The sequence below is a fragment of the Canis lupus genome, chromosome 1 (assembly GCF_048164855.1).
Source record: "Canis lupus baileyi chromosome 1, mCanLup2.hap1, whole genome shotgun sequence".
NCBI classification, from domain to species: Eukaryota; Metazoa; Chordata; class Mammalia; order Carnivora; family Canidae; genus Canis; species Canis lupus.
Genome location: NC_132838.1, coordinates 119,138,076 through 119,160,441, shown reverse-complemented (window position 1 = coordinate 119,160,441; position 22,366 = coordinate 119,138,076). Strand labels below are relative to the sequence as shown.

The following is a 22,366-nucleotide window of genomic DNA, read 5'->3' as shown; positions in this document are numbered from 1 at the left end:
CACTCTGCTTGTCAAACAGCAAACGCTCAAGAAATATCTGCTGAGGCCACAACTGTCAATGGTGGGCGGGGGGTCATCTACACAGCTGTGCAGGTCAGAAATTGCCACATCAGCTCCAGAGTGGCAGGAAGCAAAACCCCTGGGCCCAGCCTGACCAGAGGGGTGGAGGGGTCATGCACACCCCACACAGGGTGACAGGACTAGAACTCCCCCGCCCCGTCCCTGGACATCGGCTGCCACTCACCCTCCCAGAGCAGTTGTACAGGGGCCAGGACTTCCTCTAAGCTGGGCTGCTTCTCTGCTATGCTTGGCCGCAGGGACCAAAGGGCAGAGGTGCCAGCTCGTAAACATGCCTGCATCCCAGCTGGCCATGCAATCAGGAACTGAAAGTGCAGCCACCAGCAGCCCACCGCCTCCCCCCACACTTTCCCCTCGCTCAGCAAAGCCTGAGGGGAGGGAGCCCCAACAAAGCACTAATGCAGGTGCAGATGCATGCTGACTCCACAGCACGACTGGCTGCAAATGCCCAGTTTCAGCCAGCACCCATCCCCCTCCCTGACCACTCCTCATCCCCCTCCCCAGCCCTCTCTCCTTAAACACACCAGGTACCAGCTCCACCGGGCCTGCTACCATGCTCCCACCAGGAAGGCTCTCAGAGGGCTGGGCTTCCTCTTATCCAGAACTTTCTGAGAGACCTGCATTCTTCAGGGCACCTGCACTGGGACCTTCTGGCCCAAGGGCCAGGCAGCCCAGCTCAAGGCAGGAAAGTTGCTGAGAACCCCTAAAGTGAGTGTCAGCTGCTACGGTGAAGATAATCTGCAGGACTATGACCCAGGCCCCCGTGGGGCTCAGCCACAACAGAGAAGGGCCCGCCAGTCTGAGACACCAGGCAAGACGATGAGCTGCAGTCACACATTACAGCCGGGCACCCCAAGACACCCATGGAGGTTTACAGAGATGTGCCCTTTGATTTCTCCTGGCATAAACCAAACCCCCTGCGGGAAGATCGGGCCCAGAGCCAGGGCAGGTGACTTCCCACAAGCTCAGCAAAAGCAGCACCAATAAAACCCCTCCACCCGCTTTCCACTGACGCTCTCACCTGACACCCAGAATTCAAAAGGCAAAAGCCAGGTCACGCCCAAGTGCTGGTGCAAATAGGGCGATGGCCGAGGGAGATAGCAGGGGCTGGTGGGCCAGCAGACCGGCTCTGGGGACCCACAGAGACCCAGAAGACAGGTTCCAGCCCCCACAGGGCCAGCCCAGGCCTGCCGACCGGCAGGGCCCAGGAAGCAGCCAGTGACCAGGGGTGGGGCGGGGCGGGCTCAGGGGAAGGGGGATGCTGCTGCCCCTACAACCCATGCCTGTCACCTCAGAGCACGGAGCACCCCCCACTTGCCTTGTGGCCACCTGCAGGGCTCGCACCCGAGGCCCGTGGGGATCCACACATGGAATCGAGGGACTCCATCTACTCGCATGGGAAAAATGATACCTTTACTGCCTTTAACCTGTCATCCAAACTCGCATTTTCTTCAATTAATGTAAGCAACTAACCACAGCCCCATCAGCGATGTATGAATCTGTCACCACCAACAATCACAGGTGTTTTCCTCTCACATTACTGATGTCACGGTATCTCAAAATGTCACTCTTGTTCATCACTGCTTCAAACTTAAGGTGGCGACTAGGCCCGCTGCTTTTATTAGTTCCTGTGTTAACAAAGAAGCATCTATTACTGTGCCATAAATTTATTAACATTTTGATAACTGTATTTTAACACAACTGGTTTTCCTCGTAGTCCTGTGTGTTTGATCTTAAGCATTTAAAAACACAGAGTTGAGAAGGGGGCACAGGCCTCACCCTGTGTGCGGCACAGGCAAGGATGAGGTCCCTGCACTAGAACGTGATGCTGCGTCTAGATGGGGCCATGCTGCTAACCTCCGGGCAAGAGGGGCCAGCCAGGGACCTCCTGCTTTCCTCACCATCGGCCTCCAGCTTGGGCTGGGCACCGAGCCCACGTGCTGGCTGTCAGCAAGGGCAACCCGCTCACCTGGCTGGAAGGGTCGGGGTGGGGGTTGCTAAGCCCACGTGAAGACCCAGGGAGAGAGAGCTGTGTGGAGTCAGGACCAGGCCAGGGAGGGCAAAGGGGCACTCAGCAGCCAGCCCCCTCCCACAGACCCACCCTTACCCACCCGCCAGGGTCAGCCTGACACCTCTTCCCCAGGAGCACAAGGTTCATATCAGGGTGGGGACAGGCTTGGATCCAGAACGCGACTCTTCAGGGTACTTTCTCTCCCAAAGAATGCTGACTTGGGTGTGACCTATGACCCAACAGGCTCACACCCAGGGCAGCTCACCTGCTTTCCCTTGCTGGCAAAGGCCCCCTGGGCGGCGGCACCCCAGGAGCCACTCAGTTAAAAAAATCAAAGTTGTTTCTTCATCCTACTCAGAATTCTGTCCCCCTCCCACCCACATCTCCTCTCCTCAATCACTGAGAGCCTCCTTGCAAAGCAGGACAGCACACTGGACCAATTTAGAGTAAAATCCCCCGTTTTATTAAGCACCAGGTCACCCAGCACCAATCACACAGTGGCCATATGGCCCCTGGCTCCAAGGAGGCCAGCAGAGGCAGGAAGGGAAGCAACATCTTAACCACAAGTGGCAGGTGTGCGGACATGGAAAAGCATCCTGACAGTGCAAAAAAAACAAAAACAAAAATGGATTCTCTGGAGTTCTCGGCGGGAAGCTATCAGAGGTCAGGGGGGCGCGTGGGCGGCCAGGAAAGGTTTCTAGGAGGAGGGATCATCATCTAAGCTGGGCCCGCAAGTATGTGAAAAGCTACATCAGAGGCCAAGGGCCCTCCAGGGCCGGCAGGTGAAGTGGGCACAGCAAGGAAGAGAAAGGGAAAAGCCATGTGCGGGAGCAGACCATGGCTCAAGAGAAGGTAGGGGTCCCTCCCACCGAGTGCCATGGGATGAGGGGTGGAAGGGTGGTGGAGGACTTTGGAGCAGGCCCTCTGGGGACTATGGGACCCTCCATCTCATACTTGAAGTTCCTGCCCAAGCTGGCAGGACAGAGCAGGATCAACCCTGACACACTCCCCAGGGGAGCGTCTCGTTGCATCTGGAGTTTCTCGCTGAATCTGAGATGCTGGTTTAGGATTTCTTCCACTGCTTCCCAAATCACATGGAGCAACTCCAGTCACCTGAGACTCTCACAGCCTCCCCTGGCCCAGGCTCTGGAAGGACGCTACAGGCAACCAAATCTGACTCCCAGGGGAGCCCATGGCCATGATCTGATGGCAGAGTGCCTCACTGTGCCTGTGATCTGTCCCCCTGCGTGCAGATGGCACAGAGCTTTGCTGGAAACACACTCAAAAACTCCTCCCCTTCAAGAAGCTGCTAGGGTTTGCCCCCAGATTCAAAGTGTCCAGCAGGGCAGTTTGGGATGGCTCTTGCCAAAGAGGCCTTGTCAAGCTCTGGAAGCTACCTGCACTTCCGATAGTGCCCCCTCCAAGAACTCTGTCATTCTGTCATCCCTTTGCCCCTGCCCGCCCCCCCCCCCACCTTGGCCCAGAAGATCAGCTTTGCTGTAAGAGCGCTCCTTCCAGGATTTGGCCAGTTCCAGGCTCACCCTCATCCAAACAAGGAGCCTGTTCCTCTGTGCCTTCAGGAGAGCAGCAGGCCTCAGGCCAGCAGAGTCCGGAACCCAAATGCAGCCCCTGGAACTGCCTGTGATGACCTGGCCGGCCCAGACATAAAGACAACAGACCCACATCTGGGCAGTGACCTACACTATTGTTCACTCCGCTCTTTCAGACAGGATCATAGGCGGGCTTCAGGGATCCGACCCCAGGTTCCTTTACATGCATCTGGGACCTTGCATGCACAGTTCTCTGTCTGAGGGGCCCCCAAGGGATTGAAGCCTACCCACACCCTCCCCTGAGCCCAGAACCCAGGCCCCTCCACAGCACACACCAAGACCAGAGGTAGACAGGTGGATGACAGGGTGCCGCGTGTCCATCTGCCCCAGTGGCCTGTGAATACCTAAGGGTAAGCCCAGTACTGTCCCTGGGACACAGCCGGTGTTCACTACGTGTTTGATCTGTAGGTCTTAAGCTCTCCCAACGCTGGGGCCCACTTGAGGGGCCATTTTCTGTTGCCATTCTCCCCCATCTCCCAAAAAAAAAAAGAGATGCAGTCAGTCCCCTAGCTCCACCGTTCTGATCTCAGTGCCCAGCCTGGCACCTGGGGCAGTGTCCCCTCTCTACCACTTCCTCTCCTAGCCCCCAGCACCAGCAGGCCCATATGGCATACCCATTACTGGGCCTCCCCTTGAACTCACACCCAACCCAGGGGAGCAACTGTCTAAAGAGCACATCTGATTAGATTAAAACCCCTGGATGGCTCCAACCCCTCAGGACAAAGTCTGAGGAAGCCAACGGAGACACCACACCCTCCAGCACAAGGACGGATGCACCCTACTCTCCCCTGGCCTCAACCTTTGTCACTCACCCTTCGCTCAGGTATTCCCTCCTCTGGGACACTCTCCCCAAAGCTTCCATGAGCCCATCTGTCCACGCTTCCTCCCACCAGGCCCACTCACCCACCCATCCTTTCAAGCAGCAGAATTCAGGAAGCACCTACTGTGTGCAAGGCACCTAATCAGTGAGGCCCCGGAGAGAACCAGAGAAAGGCCCTGACCTGACAGTCCGGATGAGATGATGAGAAACAAGATAAATGTACTACATAGTTCATCAGGAGGTGAGAAGGGCTGCAAATCCTCCTGTAGGTGCTGCGGGAAGGCTTCTCGGAGACGTCTGGGCCCTGAAAGGAGCAGGGAAGTGCCCGGCGGGGGTGGGGATTCCGAGTGCTTCTCAGACGCCACCGCCACCGCCACCGCCACCCAGTGCTTGGCCAAGGCACCCGGCCTGAGCACCCGGGCCACTCCAGCCCGGGCACCCTGCGCACCTGACCTGCGCACCCCAGGTACCCGACCCGGGTACCCGCGCACCCCGCCCCGGGCACCCCGACCGGGCACCCTGCGCACCCCGGCCCGGGCACCTCGATCGGGCACCCCGCGCACCCGCCCCAGGGCACCCCGCGCACCTGACCCGGGCACCCCAGGTACCCAGCCCGGGCACCCCGCGCACCCCGGCCCGGGCACCCCGCGCACCCCGCCCCGGGGACCCCGCGCACCCCGGGCACCCTGCGCACCCCGGCCCGGGCACCCCGCGCACCCCGCCCCGGGCACCCTGCGCACCCCGGCCCGGGCACCCCGCGCACCCCGCCCCGGGGACCCCGCGCACCCCGGGCACCCTGCGCACCCCGGCCCGGGCACCCCGCGCACCCCGCCCCGGGGACCCCGCGCACCCCGGGCACCCCGCGCACCCCGGCAACGCCGCCTTCCCATCTGACGGTCGTGGCCGCCAACGCGCCGGCGGCCCCGAGCCCGCACCTCGGCCACACGGCGGGGCCGCTCCGCGCGCGGGTGGGGCCTGAGCGCCGGCGGGGCCCCGAGGACCACTGGGCAGCGGAGACGGGAGCTCAGCGGCCCCAGGCTCGGAGCCCGCCGCCCGCCGCCCTGCGCTCCGACGCCCGCGGCCACACAGCGCGAGCAACCGGGCCGCGGCGGCGGCGGCGGCGGCGGCGGCGGGGACCGTCACCGGGAAGCCCGGGCCCCCTGTCCGCGCCGCCCGCCGACGGCCGGGCACAGCAGCCGCACTCACCCGGTGGCGGCCGCCATGTTCGCCCCGCGCCGGCGTCACGTGAAGTGCGGCGTCAGCTGAGCCGCGCCGGGTCCTGCTGCGGGGGGCGGGGCCTGGGCGGGGCCTGGGCGGGGCCTGGGCGGGGCCTGGGCGGGGCCTGGGCGGGGCCTGGGCGGGGCCTGGGCGGGCCGGTGTCTTGCCCCGCCCCCTCCCCTGTCCAGCTCCGCGAGAGCCGGAGGACCCCCTACCTTGCGGGCGAGGGGCGGGGCTGGAGCGGGGGGAGCAGAGGCCTTTCCCGGGGAGGAGGGAGTGTCCTCGGGCGCCGGATACCTCGTCTCAGCGCAGCCCCCCCAACCTGGGGGGAGGGGACCACCCGGGGCAGAGAGCCTTTGACCCAATCTAGGGGCGGGGCAGAGGTGACAGCTGTAGCTGGAAAAGGGAAAGGACTTGAGCAAAGGCCAGGGCTGTTGGAGTAACCAAAAAAAGTTCGGTGTCCACCAAAGGACACGGTGTGGGAGTGAGAGGTAAGGCCTCAGAGGTAAGCAAGGGTCAGATCCCGCAGGCCCTGCCGTATGTGGCTGGGAAGTTAGGTCCGGTAGGACCTTTCCGAGCTCCCTCAACTGCATGATGGAGAAGGACCCATGCGGAGGGTGGGGTGGCCAGGGAGGAGGGCTGGAGAGAAGTGTCACATGGAGGGCACAGTTCAGGAGGGAGACGCTACCGGAGCGCATCCCGGTCTGCTCTGCTGGGCACTGCCGTTGGGTGCAAGGTCCCCCAAAGAGATGGAGGAAGGGGTGTCCGGGAGGGACATGGGAAGCAGATGTTCCAAGGGAGCAACCTAGGCTGTTGTAGAATAATAGTAACCCTCACAACTACTGCCCGCAGGTACAGAGCACTTACTGTGACCCTACCCCTTGCGAATGTTAGTGCAGCAAATCTTCAGGACAGCTCTGTGCTGTAGGCTCTGTCCTTAATGCCATTTTACAGATGGGAAAACTGAGCCCTCGAGAGGTAAGTCACCTGGGCCCACACAGGAGCCAAGCTTGTGCAGTTGCACCCCTGACTAGCTACCCACTCTGGCTCTGTGAAGGAAAGGGGCCCAGGACTGGGGTGGGGGTGCCCCTGGGGTCCTGGGCCACATGAGGGTGTGCATATGTATGAGGACAGGAGGTAAAGCCTAGCTCATGCCCGTGGGAGTCCTGACCCCAGGCCCCAGCTGTCTCAAAGCTGGAAGTAACTTCTGGTTGAAGGGCCTAGGTTTGGGGGTACCTCTTTGTTTCTTGGTCAAAGACAAGGGTGTGGGTGACCATGGCCAGGCTAGGGGGGCACCAGAGGCTATGAGATGGAGAAACAGCTACGATGTGTTCCCACAAAGCTGGGAAGACAGCCAGCGCCTTAAGCAGGGGGAGGAAACAAGCCAGACCATAAGCAGAGTGGGTGACACAGCATGGCCGCTTTGGATCCCAGCACCGTGCCTGGTCTCTCATCTGTCAGGTGAGATCTGAGGGTCCCACCTCATAGGGCTGCTGTAGGGTTTCGTGAGCAAACATCGAGGCGCCTTCAGCCCGGGGCACAGCCAAAAGAGGTCAAAGCCATGAGGAGGACAGTGGCACCTCCACACAGCCCTTTGCCCGCCCCCCCCAGACCCAGTTAAGGCAGAGGAGAGTTGATGGAAGAGAGGGTCCCCATCTGTGATCCCCCTTCCCACTACACATACAGCAGCTCTCAGGGGTCTCTGTCCTCCAGGTAGGACTCGGGGGGGGGGGTATAGACCTCCTGTCAGGCCCCTTGCTGGTTTCCAAAGAGAAGGGCAGAGGTACAAGGCTCTATACTTCACCACCTGGGATTGGGGCCACTGAAAACTGGGGTCCCCCCATTGAGCAGTTGCTCTACCTTCGGCTAAAGAAATTCAATTCCCTAAAAAGAGACGCTCTTTAAAAATAACCAAGGGTGAGCAGAATGAGCATTTCATGTTCCTTTGTGGAAGGAAAACCTGCCCCTGAGCTAATTAAAGCCCCTCCACCGTTTCTTTTGACGTCAAATATGTCAAAATTAAGCCGACTGGCAGCTCAGAGTGTTTATTAATGTGAAAAAGGAGTAATTATCCTAAACATCCACAAAGTAATACAGGGGAGCTCCCTGGGGTGGGAGCAGTAATAGGGAGGCCCTGCCCCCGACTCGTGTGCACGCAGGCCCGTCTGGACCCTGCCAGCGTTGCAGGAGCCTGGCACAGAGGGCTGCCCGCCACCACTCGCCCCTCCCCATCGGAGGCCCCCGCAGGGCTCTCCCCCACTCCCACGTCCACCCCTCACCGTCTTGAGCTCTGGCAGAGCTGGTCCGCACCCCCACCCTTCCTCATCGGGAGCTGGGGCTCCAGGAGATGCCGCCCTGGGAGTGGGAGAAGATTGCATAGTTACTCATGCAGGGCAGATCCGGACGCTGCTGGGAGCCAGGAGGCAATTGGAGAAAGATTGATTTTAGAGAGTTGGAGCAGGAGTGTGTAAATCAGCGAGAGAGAGCACCAGGCACCGCACTCAGGCCTTACGCGATGTCACCTCCGAGGTCACAGGCCTTTGACTGAAACAGCCTCCCGTCATCGTGACCTACAAGGGGAGGTGTTTGTGCTCAGCCAGCCCAGGAGCCAGAGCATCATAACTCTTCCCAAGTGCCCTGCCCCCGCCAGACACCCAAGAAACTTGGTCCTGGGAAGGCTCCTCCCTGGAGCTCCTGTGGCTCCTTTTGTCCCTAAGACACTGTGTCCTGCCAGGTGTCCCCACGCTGTCCGCCCCCCTCAATCTGGCCACATGTTCTTGCAGTCCCATAGGACACCGCGGACAGCCGACTGCCTGGAGATGGCAGCCCCAGAAGTGGTGACCAGCCCCCCTGGCCCGCCAGCCACCCTTGGGGCCTTACAGGGGTGTCCCCTGGAAAAGCCGTGACATCTTCAGCTGCATACTCGGGACACTGGTCTGCTGGAAGCCTCTGTGGGATGGGACCACACTGGAGGTCCCTGTGGGTGCCACTCTGTGACTGACCAGGCTGGGAGGGGTCGGGGCCCGCATCCTGCCCTAGAGGTCAGAAGAGCCCACCATCAGGGAGGGCCAAGAACGGGGCTACGGGCTGCTGTCCCCGCCGGTGAGCAGAGAGGAGCTGCTGATTCTGGGCAGGAGAGCAGTGGGTGCTGGAGCTCAGGAGGGTCACTGGATAGAAACTCTGCGCCCGCCTCGTGGGGACACCAGCTTCAGGGGGTGTGACATGACACAGGCCGTCATTTGGGGGGGGGGGTTGTGATTGTTTTTGCTTTGGCTGAGAACAGAAGATCGGGCTCAGAAAACCAGCACCAAGCAGACTGAACAGAAGGCACAGGGGGGTGGGGGCGTGTGGGTGGGAGCGGGGCGGGAGTGGCACGTTCCTACCCAGCCTCTCCAGGAGGAGCGGGATGGAGAGGGAAAGCCCAAGAGGCTGCCTCTCCATCACGGCTCTGGCAGGTCCCAGCCTTCAGCCTCTGCGACATCAGCAGACTCCTGGGGCCGGCGCCCGTCCCTTCCTCCAGGACCACGCCGCAGCTGCCACCCCCATCGTCCACCCCAGGAGCCCCCACCTCCCTCCCCACCTGCCGCCTTGAGGACCCAGCTTCCTGCAGGAAAGAGGCAGCGGCCACGGCGGAGGGGCCCTCCCTGGGAAGCCCGTCACCGCCTCAGATGAAGCGGTCCCCGCTGAGTGCTTTGCCAGGGTCTACGAGGCAATTCAAGATGAGAAATGGCACGGTGGCTTCGGGAAGGCAAATCATTCCAACAGCACCTTAAAAACATCGACAGCATCAAGCTCTTTGTGTGTGTGTGAAAATGGGGAATATATTGTTTTTCACTGTTTGGAAGACTGTTTTCTCATCTTGAAATCACAAGCTGTTTTCTTCCAGAGAGACTTATAAATACATCCAATTATCGACATTCAATATAGGAAATAAAGTTCTGAAATGGTTTTCTTCCGCACATGCGGAGTGGGCCGGCCGGGTTGCGCAGGTGATAATGACTTTTATTTCTTGCAAGTCGAAGCCGTGCCGAGTGGCTGGTCCCGCCACCTTTTATTGCTTTCACCTTTATTGCATTTCCCGTGTTGTGCTGGGCTATTCATTGGTGTAACTTGATTACCACTTTCAAGATCTTGATAAAAATGAATGAGAGTCCTGATTCCGAAAGTGTGAGTGCCCAGTCCCAGAGCAGGGGGGTTTGGTTGTGTGGCCTGTGTCCTGGGGGCGTCTGGAGTCTCCCTGGCGGGGTGGCTCTCCCTCTGCCAGTTCCAAGTTCCTGGACATCGGCCATTCCTGGGGACACTCACAACTGCCCCTCTCCCCGGTTCCAGTCAGGGTGTCCTTTTTTTTTTTTTTTCAAGATTTTATTTATTTATCCGAGAGGGAGCAGGGGGAGGGGCATAGGGAGAAGCAGACTCTCCACGGAACAGGGAGCCCGACGTGGGGCTCGATCCCAGCACTCTGGGATCACGACCTGAGCGGTAGGCAGACGCTTCACCCACTGAGCCACCCACTCGGTGGCCCGCGTCACCCACAGACCCACTGAGCCACCCAGGCACCTGTCAAGGGTGGCATTTTAAGGAGGACACTTTGGCCCTTCATGAAATCACCCACAGACTGTGTCCCCAGTGGCCACGTAACCTATCCATGCCACCATTAAGACTGGGGTCACCTGTGACTCTGTCTTCCATTGACCTCACACCTGCCAACCCTTCCTCTTTGGGGTCCTGTCCCTTTCCTGCCTCTTCCTCCCAAAGGGCCTTTGTCACCACTCCCCCCTTCCAAGCCTCTCTGGCTGCCTGCCTGCCTTCAGTCTGTCCCCATTCAAAGTCCCCGTGCTCATCAGGATTCTTTGCAGCAAACAGCCCCAAGTCTATCTCAAACAGAAGAGAGAAGTGTTGGAAGGATGTCAGCACATTTAAAGGAGAGGCAGTTCCAGAAAACAGGCGGATTGGTGGCCCGAAGCACAACCGGGCCACACCACACCATGCTGCCCACAACCCTCGCCGCTACCTCTGCCCTTGGACGTAACCTTGGACTGACACAGCATCCTGGCCTCACATCCCCCATGGCCGAAGCCCCTGGTGGGCAGTGCAGCCCATTGCAAAGTCCAGGCCTCATGCCCACCCTCTGGCTATCTCACCCCTCTGGGCTGTGGGGCAAGGGCAGGAGAGGAGGGTTGGCTACCCGGCATGGCATGGAGTCCCATTCTCCAAACAGGCAAGGGTTAAGATGCTGGTGCATATACACAAAGCCCCATGACACGCGGTGATGGATCAGCTTGGGGTGCCAGCGACTCCCCCCTCCCGTAAATCCTTGAAACACCCAACTTGGACCAACTCGTCCTGAATATTGCGAGCAAAAAGTCTAGAACGCAGTTGTTTCCATTTCAACACAAGTGTGAGTTTCTTGCTTCGTGGTTTTTATTTTCAGTTTACATGGGAAGCTATATAATTTCCATTTCCTCGGCTCTAAAGATCTTGCCTGGCCCTGCCTGCATTTCACTGACAAATAAATATCCCCAAACACAAAGTGGCCCATTAGAAATCATGTCATGGGGAAAGAAGCGCGTGGCCGTCCGAGTCACAAGCCCGGTCCTCTGACTTCTCTGGTCCTCACTTCGCCCATTTGGAGAGGGAGACGAGATGCCTCTAACCTCTCTACGGGGCAGCTCCGAGGGTGAAAATGAGGTCTTGGGAGACAGTTTACACGGACGTGGCAATAGTCCGTTTTGTTCTTATCATACTTCTCATTAGAGAACATTTACATGGTGGTGAGGGATGTGGATGTAAGAAACTAGGTCCCATTCCTGGCTTTGCTATTTATTCACTGTGTGGCCCTGGAAAGCTCCTCAACCCCTCCAGGCCTCAGCCTCCTTGTTGGTAAAGTGGGGGTGATGGGTCTGAGTTTGGAGGATTGTTGTGGAGATGACATAGGGCGGTCCTATGAGGCTCAGCACAGCTCCTGGCTCACGATGGCCACCATCCTCATTTCAAGGGTCAGGCGAGAAGTAGGGGCATCAGAAAAGGACCAGGACCCTTGCCCCATGCCCTGTGAAGTCACTCTCAGCCCTGTCTACCTGCAGAGCAATTATGACACGAAGAAGTGAGTCCATAACCCCAAGGCCAGGTAGCCCGTGCTCATACCGTTTGAGAGGACTGGCTGGGTCCTAGGGCTGCCTGGCCACCCTGAACCAGCCCTGGGCTCCCTACATGTGGGCTGGCCGTGCAGCCAGACACAGGGACATGACAGGGCACCCTGCTGAGTGAGTGGGGATAGCTGCAGGGAGGGTGTTCCTGCTGCACACAGGGCCCTGGGCCAGCCTGGAGCTTTCAGGCTGCAGGGCTCCACAAGTAGGCCTGGATTTGCATGGAGAGAAGAGGGTGGGCCAGGAGGTTCATGAGAGGGGCCAAGGACGTATAATTGAATGCAAAATTGGCCTCCTATTCTTCTTGCTGCCTCCACACTCTTGCTTAGGGACGCTGCAGCCCACCCAGTCAGTTTCTGCAGCCCTGGGATCCAGGGGTGACCATGCAACTTACCCCGGATAATAGGACATTAGCAAAAGCAGAGGCCTTGGAAGGTGCTCACCGGCTGGGGCCTACCCTCTCGCCACTCTTGGGAGCCCTGCCACCGTGTGAAGATGCCCTGGCCAGTCCGCCGGAGTGTTAGATGCCTGTTGGACAGGCCGCCAACCAAACCAGCAGACACAGAGGCTCCGCTGGCCTGATTATCAGCCTCCAGCCAACCTGATAGCTGAGTGCAAACCCGCGAATGCATCGTCCAGCAGAGACCAGCTGAGCTGGCCCCCGGAATCTGGAGCTCTCTAAATGATTGCTTGGAACCATTACATCGAGTGACTCGTTATCTCAGTCTATCAGAACTGGAGGAGAGCCTGGGGCTCTGCCCCAGAGCTGAGGCCCAGGGCAGGTGCTGTAGGGGCTGTTTTCATTAGGAACTCCGGGAGATGCAGGGTCCGAGGGACGCTGCCGTGGGGCCCTGGGGAAAAGTGTGACCTTCACCTCACTCCACCCTGGAGCACAGCTTCAGCCCAGAGAAGGTTGCAGGGACACTGGTTCTGACCCAGCACCGTGAGGTTGCACTACTGGGGGGGTGCCCAAGAGGCAGCACCACCCCACAGCTAGGAGGCTGCATGAGCTGGGCAGCGGTGGTGCAGAGAACTGGTACCATCAGTGGGGCTCCCTGGGAAGCAGCCTTGAGACATAGGAGGTGGGGGGATTCTGTGAGCCTCTGTAAACATCCTTCTGGGGACCCCCCCGGGGATACCTGGAAGAGATTTTCAAGGAGACCGGAGGGCCCATGAAATAGAGACAGGCTGGAGCCAAGTTAATGGAAATGATCCTGTCGCTGGGACAATGCATGCACCAAAAGCTGGTGACCTTGGCCTGGGGCCTGGCCCACACTGTCACATCCCAAAGCAAGGCTGGCATGGGGTGCACACAACACGGGACTGTACCCAGGTGGCCTGGATGGGTAACCGAGACGGTCAGCGGGGAGTTCACCCCGGGTTAGCCTTGCTCGCTCAGACTCAGACCTCACGGGAAGCCAAACATGGCAAGAGGAAAGAACTGCTCTCCTCAAACCAAAACACTCTCTCACCTACTCAAAGACTGGGGTTCTGCTGCAGAGACACCTGCCCAAATCCAAGGTTGGGACTGTCCAAGCTGAGCGCTGGCCGTTATCCTCGGAGCATCTTTTACAAAGATCAGTAGACATTCCAGAAGTCGCCACTGCTGTGCTCATGCTCCAGACGGTAGCGTGGTCTCTGCGTCGGATGTCAGGCTCACCAGTGGTGTGAGGAGCCAGCTGGGGTCTCACTCCTCTCCCCATGTTTTCTGAACGTTCCGTTCAAACCATCTTCAGGAAAATCACAGTTTTATTTCCTAATCTCAGAGATCAATATTGAGGGCTTGAGGGAGAATTTACTAGAAATATCATCTCGCAGTGGAAAGAGACCACAAATTCACCTGCAGGACCAGCTGTCGGCCGAGCACTAGGTGTCTCTGGGCCTCTCTGTGGGGTCCAAGTCCTCTGGGGACGGTCCACTCAGCTTGGACAAGCTCTAAGCTCCTTCTGTGTGGTTTTTTTTTTTTTTGGGGGGGGGTGCGTTGCAGAGAGAAGGTAACATGCAGACCAGTCCTCAGAGATCCTGATTTGCTGGGCTGAGGTGGGGCCCTGCCAGCTGCCTCTCCAGGGAGGAGGTGTAGACACTCAGCCATCAATCCTGAGCTCATCGACCTCCACCACCCGCTGTTCCCTTCCTTCCCCACGGGGAGGACCCTCCATGCCCAAGGCTCTCTGGTCTCTCAACTCTGGCTTCCCTGTGAGGCCCACTCCCACCCTTCCTGCGGCCTAGTGAAGAAAGCTCCCTGGGTGGCCAGGGCACCCATGGTTCCTGTGGGGCCCCGGCCTCCTGGCCAGAGAGCCCACTCGCCCATCAGTCCCACTCCAAGCCTGAAATAGAGTCAAGCTTGCTCAGACAAATGTTAGGAGGCTCTGGGGAAATAAATGGGAACGGCTACTTTGGAGAGCCCTTTAGAAATATCTATTAAAACCAAAAAAATTAAAACTAAGCCTTCTGACCCATAATTGCAACTCTTCATGATCTACCCTGAGGCTCCCCCTCTGCACGAACACAAGGAGATAGAAACCAGCGCTCTCACGGCAGGATTATTTGTGATAGTGAAAAATTGAAAGCAATCCATGAGTTCATAACTCTCATCTGCTGGCGTGCTGCGAGAGCAGTTAGGAGGAATGTCCTAGATCTACAGGTATCCGCGCGGCGAAGTCTCAACAGCACTTTGCTGAGTGAAAAGTAGAAGCACGGCACATACCGCGTCATGTCATTAATGTTTACAAACCCATAAAACCATAGACTGTACTATGAATTCTCTGTGGGCACATGTTCCTGTTGTAAAAGCACTTACAAGGTCTGGAAAAAGATAAACCGAAGGTTGTCTTCAGGGAGTGGGGGGAGGGTGCTGCGGGAGGAATCAAGAAGGAATGGAACCTTCTTTGGTGGTCTAATTCCTTGGAAAGGAGGAACGTGAACAGCCATCCATCCGTGTCACCAAAAATAAATAAAACCGCTTTAAAAAAAGCAAATCTCTATCTCAGGAACGCGCCGCAGCCCATTGGGGGTCCCTTGCCAACAGGGGTGGGGGGGCTGGTTTTAATCCAGAATCTGTTGGAGCCTCCTCTCAGGTGTCCCCTGCACCCTCACCGCCCCCTCCGCCCCCCACTCTGGCCTGTCTCCACCACTGTGCTTTCCCCATTCCCGGCTCCAGAGTCATAGTCACACCCGGTCAGGGTTGGTTGGTTTGTGTTTGGAAGGAAAAGGCCTGGTTATGAGTTACAAGGATCTGGGGCAGAGCGTTCCAGGGCTGTGCCAGGATATGAATAGATGTGATGCGGGCAGGCTGGGCCTGAGAACCCAGGGGAGGGTCCCATGAGACCAGCCACAGGACCTTGGCTTCACGCAGAATAGAAATCAAACATGAGCCAGAGAAAGTCAAAGCAGAGTTTATGGCCTAAGTGTCAGTGACAGGTGGAGAAAGGCAGACGGAGCGTCCGGGAGACCCAGAAAGCAAAGGGAAGGAGAATGATTCTCATCCTTGCTCTTGGGGCTGGGGGTTTATTTTAGAAAAGGGTCTAGGGTGGGGCGCCTGGGTGGCTCAGTCAGTTGAGCGACCAACTCTTAGTCTCCGCTCAGGACATGGTCTCAGGGTCATGAGATGGAGCCTGGCATCCGGCCCCGGGTCCGTGTCCACGCTCCGTGCTTGGTGGGGAGTCTGCTTGAGACTCTCTGCCCCTCCCCCTGTTCATGCACCAGGTGCATGTGCTCTCTCTTTCTCTCTCTCTCAAGTAAATAAATAAAATCATTAAGAAAATAAAATAAATAAAATAAAATAAATAAAATAATAAATAAAATAAAATAATAAAATAAAATTAATAAAATAAAATAATAAAATAATAAAATAAAATAAAATAAAATAATAAATAAAATAAAATAAAATAAATAAAATAAATAAAAGGGTCTAGGGTACCTGTTCCTCCAGGGTAGGGTCTGATCGAAGGCAAGTGTCAGGTGAACAGCAGGTGTTAGTGCGTAAAGCGGCGAAGGTAGGGGTGTTGATGCCAGCAGCCGATGAGGTTTGTTTGAAACCAACGTCCTGGAACGTGTTCAGGATCTGACTCTTCTTAGGTGTTATCAGGTGCGTGGGGCTGAGGACAAAACTCAGAATATGACTGCTTGCTTCCCCCCCCCATCCCCTCCCAAAGTGGGAACAGAGCTTCTCTGGCTTATTCAGAGGCAAAATATGGAATGTGAGTAAATGGGGCCTAACAGAGAAAGAGCAGAGACGGAGCCCTCCTAAAATGGAAAGCTCCAGCTTCCCTACTCGGGTTGGGTAGTTGGGGCTGCTGGGGGGTGGGGACTACCCTGGCTCTCAGGAGGCCAGGCCCCAGTGGCCAACCCCACCTTGCCACCCCTGCCCCACGGTGACAGCCCGCCTCACTTGCCAAAGTCTGCTCTTCCTAGGGCCGCCATCCCCCAGCCTCCACCTCCACCCAGAGCCTTCCCACCTCCACCACACCGACCACTACCGGAGCCTCAGTCCCCCAACTCCTGTTCCCCATCTCCTCTCCCCGCCCCAGGGCCTGCTAGCTCCTCCCGAGGAAAGAATCCTTCTGCTCCTGCTCCTCCAGCCCCTCAGGGGAACAGGGGGTCCATCCGATGGTGGACTTGCTGCCAGTGAAAGAGGCACTGCGGAGCCTTCGGCATTTACCCATCAGCGAAGTGACTCTCCCTCCTCCCCTCCCCAAGATGTGCAAGAGGAGCTCAGCCCCCTCCACCCTTCAGATTTCCAGCTTCCTCTGTGGTTTCCATGGATTCCGAGATGGCTCCCAGCACCTGAGCCCAGAGAGAGGGGGAGGGGAGTGAGGGAGTGGCCCAGGCGCTGGCCCAGGGCTGGGGAAGCTGCTCCACTGCGGTCCCCACCAGGCCCACCTGCCTCACCCCTCCTTCCAGAGATGGGGGGGCACCTGGGCTCCTGGAGTGGGGGGCCTTGACATGTCTCATCCTCCTTCTGGAAAGCCCAGGGGGCTCCAGGGAACGTGCTCTACCTTGAACGATGACATCAAAGTCGGCTCCCTGAGGGGCTGTGACCCCCACCCAGAAAATGCCGACTGTGACCACAGCCAGAGGGGACAGTGTCCAAAGTAGGCAGGTAAGGATCGCACTATTGGTGAGAAGAGCAAGGCAGCTTAGGGAAGTGGCCAAGGACACCGATGGGTCAGTCTCTGTTCTGTGGGACCCAGGGGGCCCAGCCAGGGGCTCACTTGGGCTCCATGTGTCTGGGGGCTCTAAGCACTAGTCGCCGCGTCCGGACCGCCAGAGAGAAGGCAAGAAAGGTCTGTGATGGGTGGGCACTGACCATCACCCCCTTGGGAGTGTCCATCCTGCCCGGTGTAGCCCCCCCAGAACAGGCTCAGGACATTCTCCATGCTACTTCCACTCTCCTGGGTCCACTGTCGCTGCGGCTGCCCAGCACCCCAACACCCTTTCTCTCTTGAGGGCTGCTGGGTGTGCAGGCCCAAGGCATGGCCAGGCCACTGTCCTGCCCGGCGTCTGGGGCTTAGCTTCAGCGGGCTACAGGAGCACCGCAGTCCGAGTCAGGGCAGGCAGCCGAGCAGGCTACGGAAGGAGCCAGTACCCGCGGGACCCCCTAGGCAGAGGCTGTCCTCCCTGGGTCCTTCCCTGGCCTGGTCTCAGCAAATCCTGAGAGCGGCCTCCCACTCTTCCAGCAAGGTCATCTTCACACTCCTTTGCTCAAGTCCACTTTGGGGAGCCTGCCTGACACGTTTGCCCCTGGGCGGGTGGTCTTCCCCGGGCAGTTAGACTCTAGGGAATCAGTTGTGATCTCAGGGACCGCCCACTACGAGAGGCCTCCTGGTGCTCTGCCTCGACTTCCAGTAGGATCCCCTTCCCCGTGGTGAGTTTTTAAAAGCTAGTGCCTAGCTTCACCCCAGACCAACTGAATCAGAATTCCCAAGAATGGGGACTCCCTGGGTGGCTCAGGGGTTGAGCATCTGCCTTTGGCCCAGGGCGTGATCCTGGAGACCCGGGATCGAGTTCCACGTCGGGGTCCCTGCCTGGAGCCTGCTTCTCCCTCTATGTCTCTGCCTTTGTCTCTCTGTGTCTCATGATTAAATAAATAAAATCTTAAAAAAAAAAAAAAAAAAAAAAAAAAGGAATTCCCAGGAATGGAGCCAGGGCACTGGGATTTTTGAAAACTCCCTGATTGATGCCTACTGAAAGTCAGGACCCAAAGCGCTTTGAGACAGAGTCCTCCCCACATCTGTTGGTGGGGACTGTGGGGTAAGGGTCCCACAGGAGGGATGGCAGGGGTGGTAACCCAGCAGGGTCCCCTCTCTTTTGTCGAGCTAGCTCCCCCCTGGGCCCACATCCCTCCACTCGGCTCCCACCTCCTGAAAGCCACCCACGGGCCCTGCTCCCTCACTACCACCCCAGCCCTTTCCCCCTTACCCCAAATCCTGCCTCCATCTTCACGTTCAGCCTGACCCACGCAACCTGCAAAGGAAGCCATCTCTCTGCGACCTTAAAGCACACGGCTGGCCTGCGCCCCCGGGGGTAATAAGTGTGAGCGTGTGTGCACCAGCAGACGCAGGCCAGGCTGCTCACCGCCGCGCTGCTCAGGGGAGCAGCCGCAGCCTGGAACTACCCAGATGCCTGCCAACGATGGATCGGATAAATAAAGCCGTGTTCTCATACGGTGGAGTCCATGCCAGCAAGAGGAAGAGTCTCAGAAGCACAGTGAGGAGTGAGACTTCAGCCAGACCCAGAAGAGCACACCCTGGATGGTTCCACGGCTGCCTTCACGCTCGGAAGAACTGAGCAGTTGCAACAGAGACAGCCGGGCCCGCAGGCCTAAAATATTCACTCCTTGGCCCTTTATTAGAAACATTTGCCAACTCCTGACCTATAGGGTGCAGGGGGGGACGGAAAGGGCTGGGGGCAGAAAGCAAGATTGTTTGATGTGCACCCTCTTTTGTATCACTTTGGCTTTTTGGACTCATGAATGAATGGATGCTCTGTTTATTATAAAAAAATTGAATAAAATCCAAATCAATGAAAAAAAATTTTTTTTAAACCCCATCGAAACTGTTGGAAGTGAGAATAATGGCTCCCCATGGCTGGGAGGGCCTAGAAGGGGGTGCAGGAGGGTTTTTGAGCCCAGGGTTTAGTGAAAGCACAGGGGCTGCATACTCGGGTGTAATCACCTTTCAACGTGCGTGCTAAACTTCAGTGAGAGGTCGCGGTGATGGATGGGGCTGCCCTCCAGGAGAAGGATGAGGAAGAGGAGGGAGCATCTGCAGGGCCTCTTACTAAAGCAGGAAAGAAGAAGAAACCTAAAGTGTCGGGTTCATTTTAAAGTCAATTGGAAAAAACATAAAGTCAGCTGAATACTTGCATCCTGCTGGGGACCTGTCCGTCTGCGCCTCCCAAGGCACCTTGTACTCCAACACCCAGGTGTTGAGAGGTGCGGGCAAGAGGCCAGCCCAGCCCAGCCCAGGCACCTCGTCCCCCCCCCTCGCCCCCTACCCCAGACCTGCCAGGTGCCTTCCAACCTTGTCCTATGTGGCCTGGGCTGGGCTGGACTGAGTCCTGGGGCCCTGGGGCTCTGGGGCCCCCCTCCCTCCTTCCAGAAACTCTCCCTTGCTTTGTCTCCCACTGCCCCTCCCCACACCGGGGCCCCCCAGGGCTCTGCGGAGGGCCTCCCCGTCCTACCTGGTCACGCAGCAGCTTAATCTCCAGGCTCGAGTCTTCCCTTGGCTGCACTCCCTTCGCCCAAAGGAATCGTCAAGCCTCCCAGGAACCAGCGGGCAAGACAAACAGCCTCAAACAGTCCCTCCTCGACCCTGGTCTCACCCTCCATCTCCGTGACCCCGCGGCCAGCCGCGCACTCGGAAATCTGGCGTCACCTCACCTGCTTGGACACGTCCCATCTGTCACTAAACACTGCCAGCTTTCGCCCTAAATATTTCTGGAATCCCTGCCCCTCCCACACGCACTGGCTTGGACCCAGCTCCGTCTCTCTCCCAGGGTTATCGCCAGCAAGGCTCTCCCAGCTTCTGCCCAGTGACCCCCTAAATCAAAGAGGGTCTCATCTTGGCCGTCGCGGCCCGCAGCGCCCCGGGGATGGCGTGTTACCCTTAGGCTGGGCAGGAGGTGCAGGCAGGGCTGCATTTTAGAATCGCCTGGAGAGCTGTTAACAAGGTCCCATGGACTGAGCGGGGCCTCTGGGCCACGGGGCCCCAAACATCGGTACAAGGCCCCCTGCCTCCTGTTGCCAGCTCCAGCCCCACCCTTCTCTGTGCCCCCCACCCCGGGCCCCCCTTCCCGGTTCCACCACATCCCTGGCACCCTGGCTCTTCGGCTTGCAACCCTCCCACACCGAGTAGTGAGCACACAGTTCCTCCGGCCTCGACACTTGTCCTCCCTGCCTCCGCCACCCTCAGGGACAAGCTGGGCTCTTTCTCTACCCTGCCTCCTGTGGGCTGGGGTGTCCTGCACCCCCCGTGGCCCCTGCCCCTGCCTTTTCCTCCTCCTCCCACGCTGGCCATGTCCCTGGTAGAACCACACCAGGAGGGCACAGCACGCGTCTGCCTCTGTCCCCTTGACACCCCAGCCCCCGCCTGTAGGGACGGCAGGCTCAGCACAGACAAGGTCACGGACGCCCCGCCCTTAGAGACTGGAGTGACTCTGGTGGGGGTTTCTTTCTTCCTTTCTTTCTTTCTTTCTTTCTTTCTTTCTTTCTTTCTTTCTTTCTTTCTTTCTTTCTTCCTTTCTTTACATTTTTTAAATTTAAATTCAATTTGCCAACATACAGTATAACACCCAGTGGTCATCCCATCACGTTGCCCTCTTCAGTGCCTGTCCCCTAGTCCCCCCTCACCCTCTTCCCCTTCCGCAGCCCTTTATTTCCCAGAGTTAGGGGGCTCTCATGGTCTGTCTCCTTCTCTAATTTTTCCCCACTCAGTTTCCCTTCCTTTCCCTTATAACCCCCTTCACTATTTCTTTTATCTGGTGGGGGTTTCTAACAGCTCGAGGCCTATCCCCACCAGGCCAGCCTCTCTCTGCCTCCCGCCTGGGAAAGCTGGGGGCTGCTCTAGAGCTGTGCCCTTTGTTCCTGCTGATACCTGAGGGTAGGACTCCCACCACCCCGCTGCCCCCCCGCCAAAATCCCAGTTTCTGGAGGAGGATGTGGCCTATTTCCATAAGCTCCAGTTAGCACCCCCCACCTGCTTTTTGGCAATTTTCACTTTCCTGACTGCCCCAGCCCTGCTTGGGGGCCCTCCCATGCCCTCCCCGCCCCCCAAACACACCCAGTTACCTCCACATGGAGGAGTCGACCCCCATCATACTCCGACTTCAGCGGCTACTAAGCTGTCTTTACTGCCTCTACCTAGCCTCTGGCTCCTCTGCTCTGGAGCAGCCTCTGCTACTTGTTCTTGAGGGAAAGGCAGGCAGGATGATCCCACCTGTCCAATGAGGATCTGAGGCCTTGGCCCAGGCCACTCGGGGGGAGTGCCCCTGCCCCCAATGGGTGCCCTGGTGCATTGACTTCCTAGGGCTGCTGTAACACATGGCTGCACGCTGGGGGGCTTGCAACAACAGTTTATTCTTTTGTGGGTTTTGGAGGCCAGAAGCACCAAATCCAGCTGTCTGGAGGGTTGGTTCCTTCCGGAGGCTGCACTGGAGAATTGTCCTGTGCCTCTTCTCTAGCTTCTTCTGGTGGCTACCGGAAGACCTCGGCCTCCTTGATTTGTGGGGGCGTGACTCCAGCCTCCTCCCCTGGGCTGTGTCCTCTCCCTTTCTGCCCCTTGCTAAGGACACTCCTCATTGGATTTAGGGCTCACCTGAATCCAGGACGATCTCATTCTGAGACCCTCAATAACAGGGACCCTTATTCCAAATCTGGTCACATTCTGAGCTTCCAGGTGGACCATTCCACTTATTCTACCTAGGCTTCGGTGGGCACCCACCCTTCTTGCTGGTACCCACACTGGCATCGCCAGGATGATAAGACAGGTCCGTGGGGAAGAGGCCCAGGCACGGAAGATCTCAGGAGTATGGAATGGCCTGGGATGGAGACTCTGAGGACCCCCCAACCCCCCAACATTCCAGTAGACACAGCCTGTGTCAAATCTTCTCCACAGATGAGCACTTGGCTCAGAGTCAGGAGATCCGGAGGCTGGCTCTGCCCCTCTGCTCACCGAGTAATCTCTGGTGAGCAGGTCTCCTCTCTAGGCAAAGAGAAGTCCCCATGCTCCTTGCAGCCCTCGCTCGAGGACTGAGTGTGAACTACACTACCTTCTGCTCCCGTCTCAGAGAGCCTGGCATCCCCAGCACATCCCAGCCTATGACAGGGGAGAAAGAGTGGCTGGGTGTGCCCAGGATAGGATATGCTTGAACTGGGCATGTGGTGTGATTTGGGAGGCCCCTGAACTTCCCAGATGGTCATGTCCCCACCTGGCTTATGCAGCGTCAGTTGAGTCCCCTGCAGCCAGTGGAGGATGACACGTGG

The 22,366-nt window shown here is 58.0% G+C and overlaps 1 protein-coding gene and 2 long non-coding RNA genes across 6 annotated transcripts in view; 1 reads left to right on the top strand and 2 right to left on the bottom strand.

Moving 5' to 3' along the window:
* PEPD (peptidase D) overlaps positions 1-5,816 on the bottom strand; it is a 109,238-nt gene extending 103,422 nt beyond the window's left edge. Inside the window, exon 1 of the mRNA XM_072782251.1 lies at positions 5,726-5,816. Within this exon, the coding sequence (XP_072638352.1) occupies positions 5,726-5,742 (17 nt within the window). The 5' untranslated portion in view covers positions 5,743-5,816. The remainder of the gene's footprint in view (positions 1-5,725) is intronic.
* A 110-nt stretch (positions 5,817-5,926) lies between these two features.
* LOC140607655 (uncharacterized) lies at positions 5,927-10,027 on the top strand. Of its 3 annotated transcripts, XR_012009630.1 has the most exons (4): positions 5,927-6,228; positions 6,590-6,715; positions 7,080-7,198; positions 8,521-10,015. It is a non-coding gene; the product is annotated as an uncharacterized lncRNA (long non-coding RNA). The 3 variants fall into 3 exon arrangements; XR_012009624.1 differs by having other exon boundaries at positions 7,080-10,027; XR_012009618.1 differs by lacking the exon at positions 7,080-7,198 and having other exon boundaries at positions 8,521-10,009.
* Positions 7,774-19,774, bottom strand: LOC140607676 (uncharacterized). Of its 2 annotated transcripts, none has more exons than XR_012009640.1 (5): positions 19,567-19,774; positions 19,059-19,163; positions 18,304-18,348; positions 15,803-15,980; positions 7,774-8,307 (listed from the first exon to the last, which is right to left on the bottom strand). It is a non-coding gene; the product is annotated as an uncharacterized lncRNA (long non-coding RNA). The 2 variants fall into 2 exon arrangements; XR_012009638.1 differs by lacking the exon at positions 7,774-8,307 and adding an exon at positions 10,881-13,613.
* Positions 19,775-22,366: the final 2,592 nt, after the last annotated feature.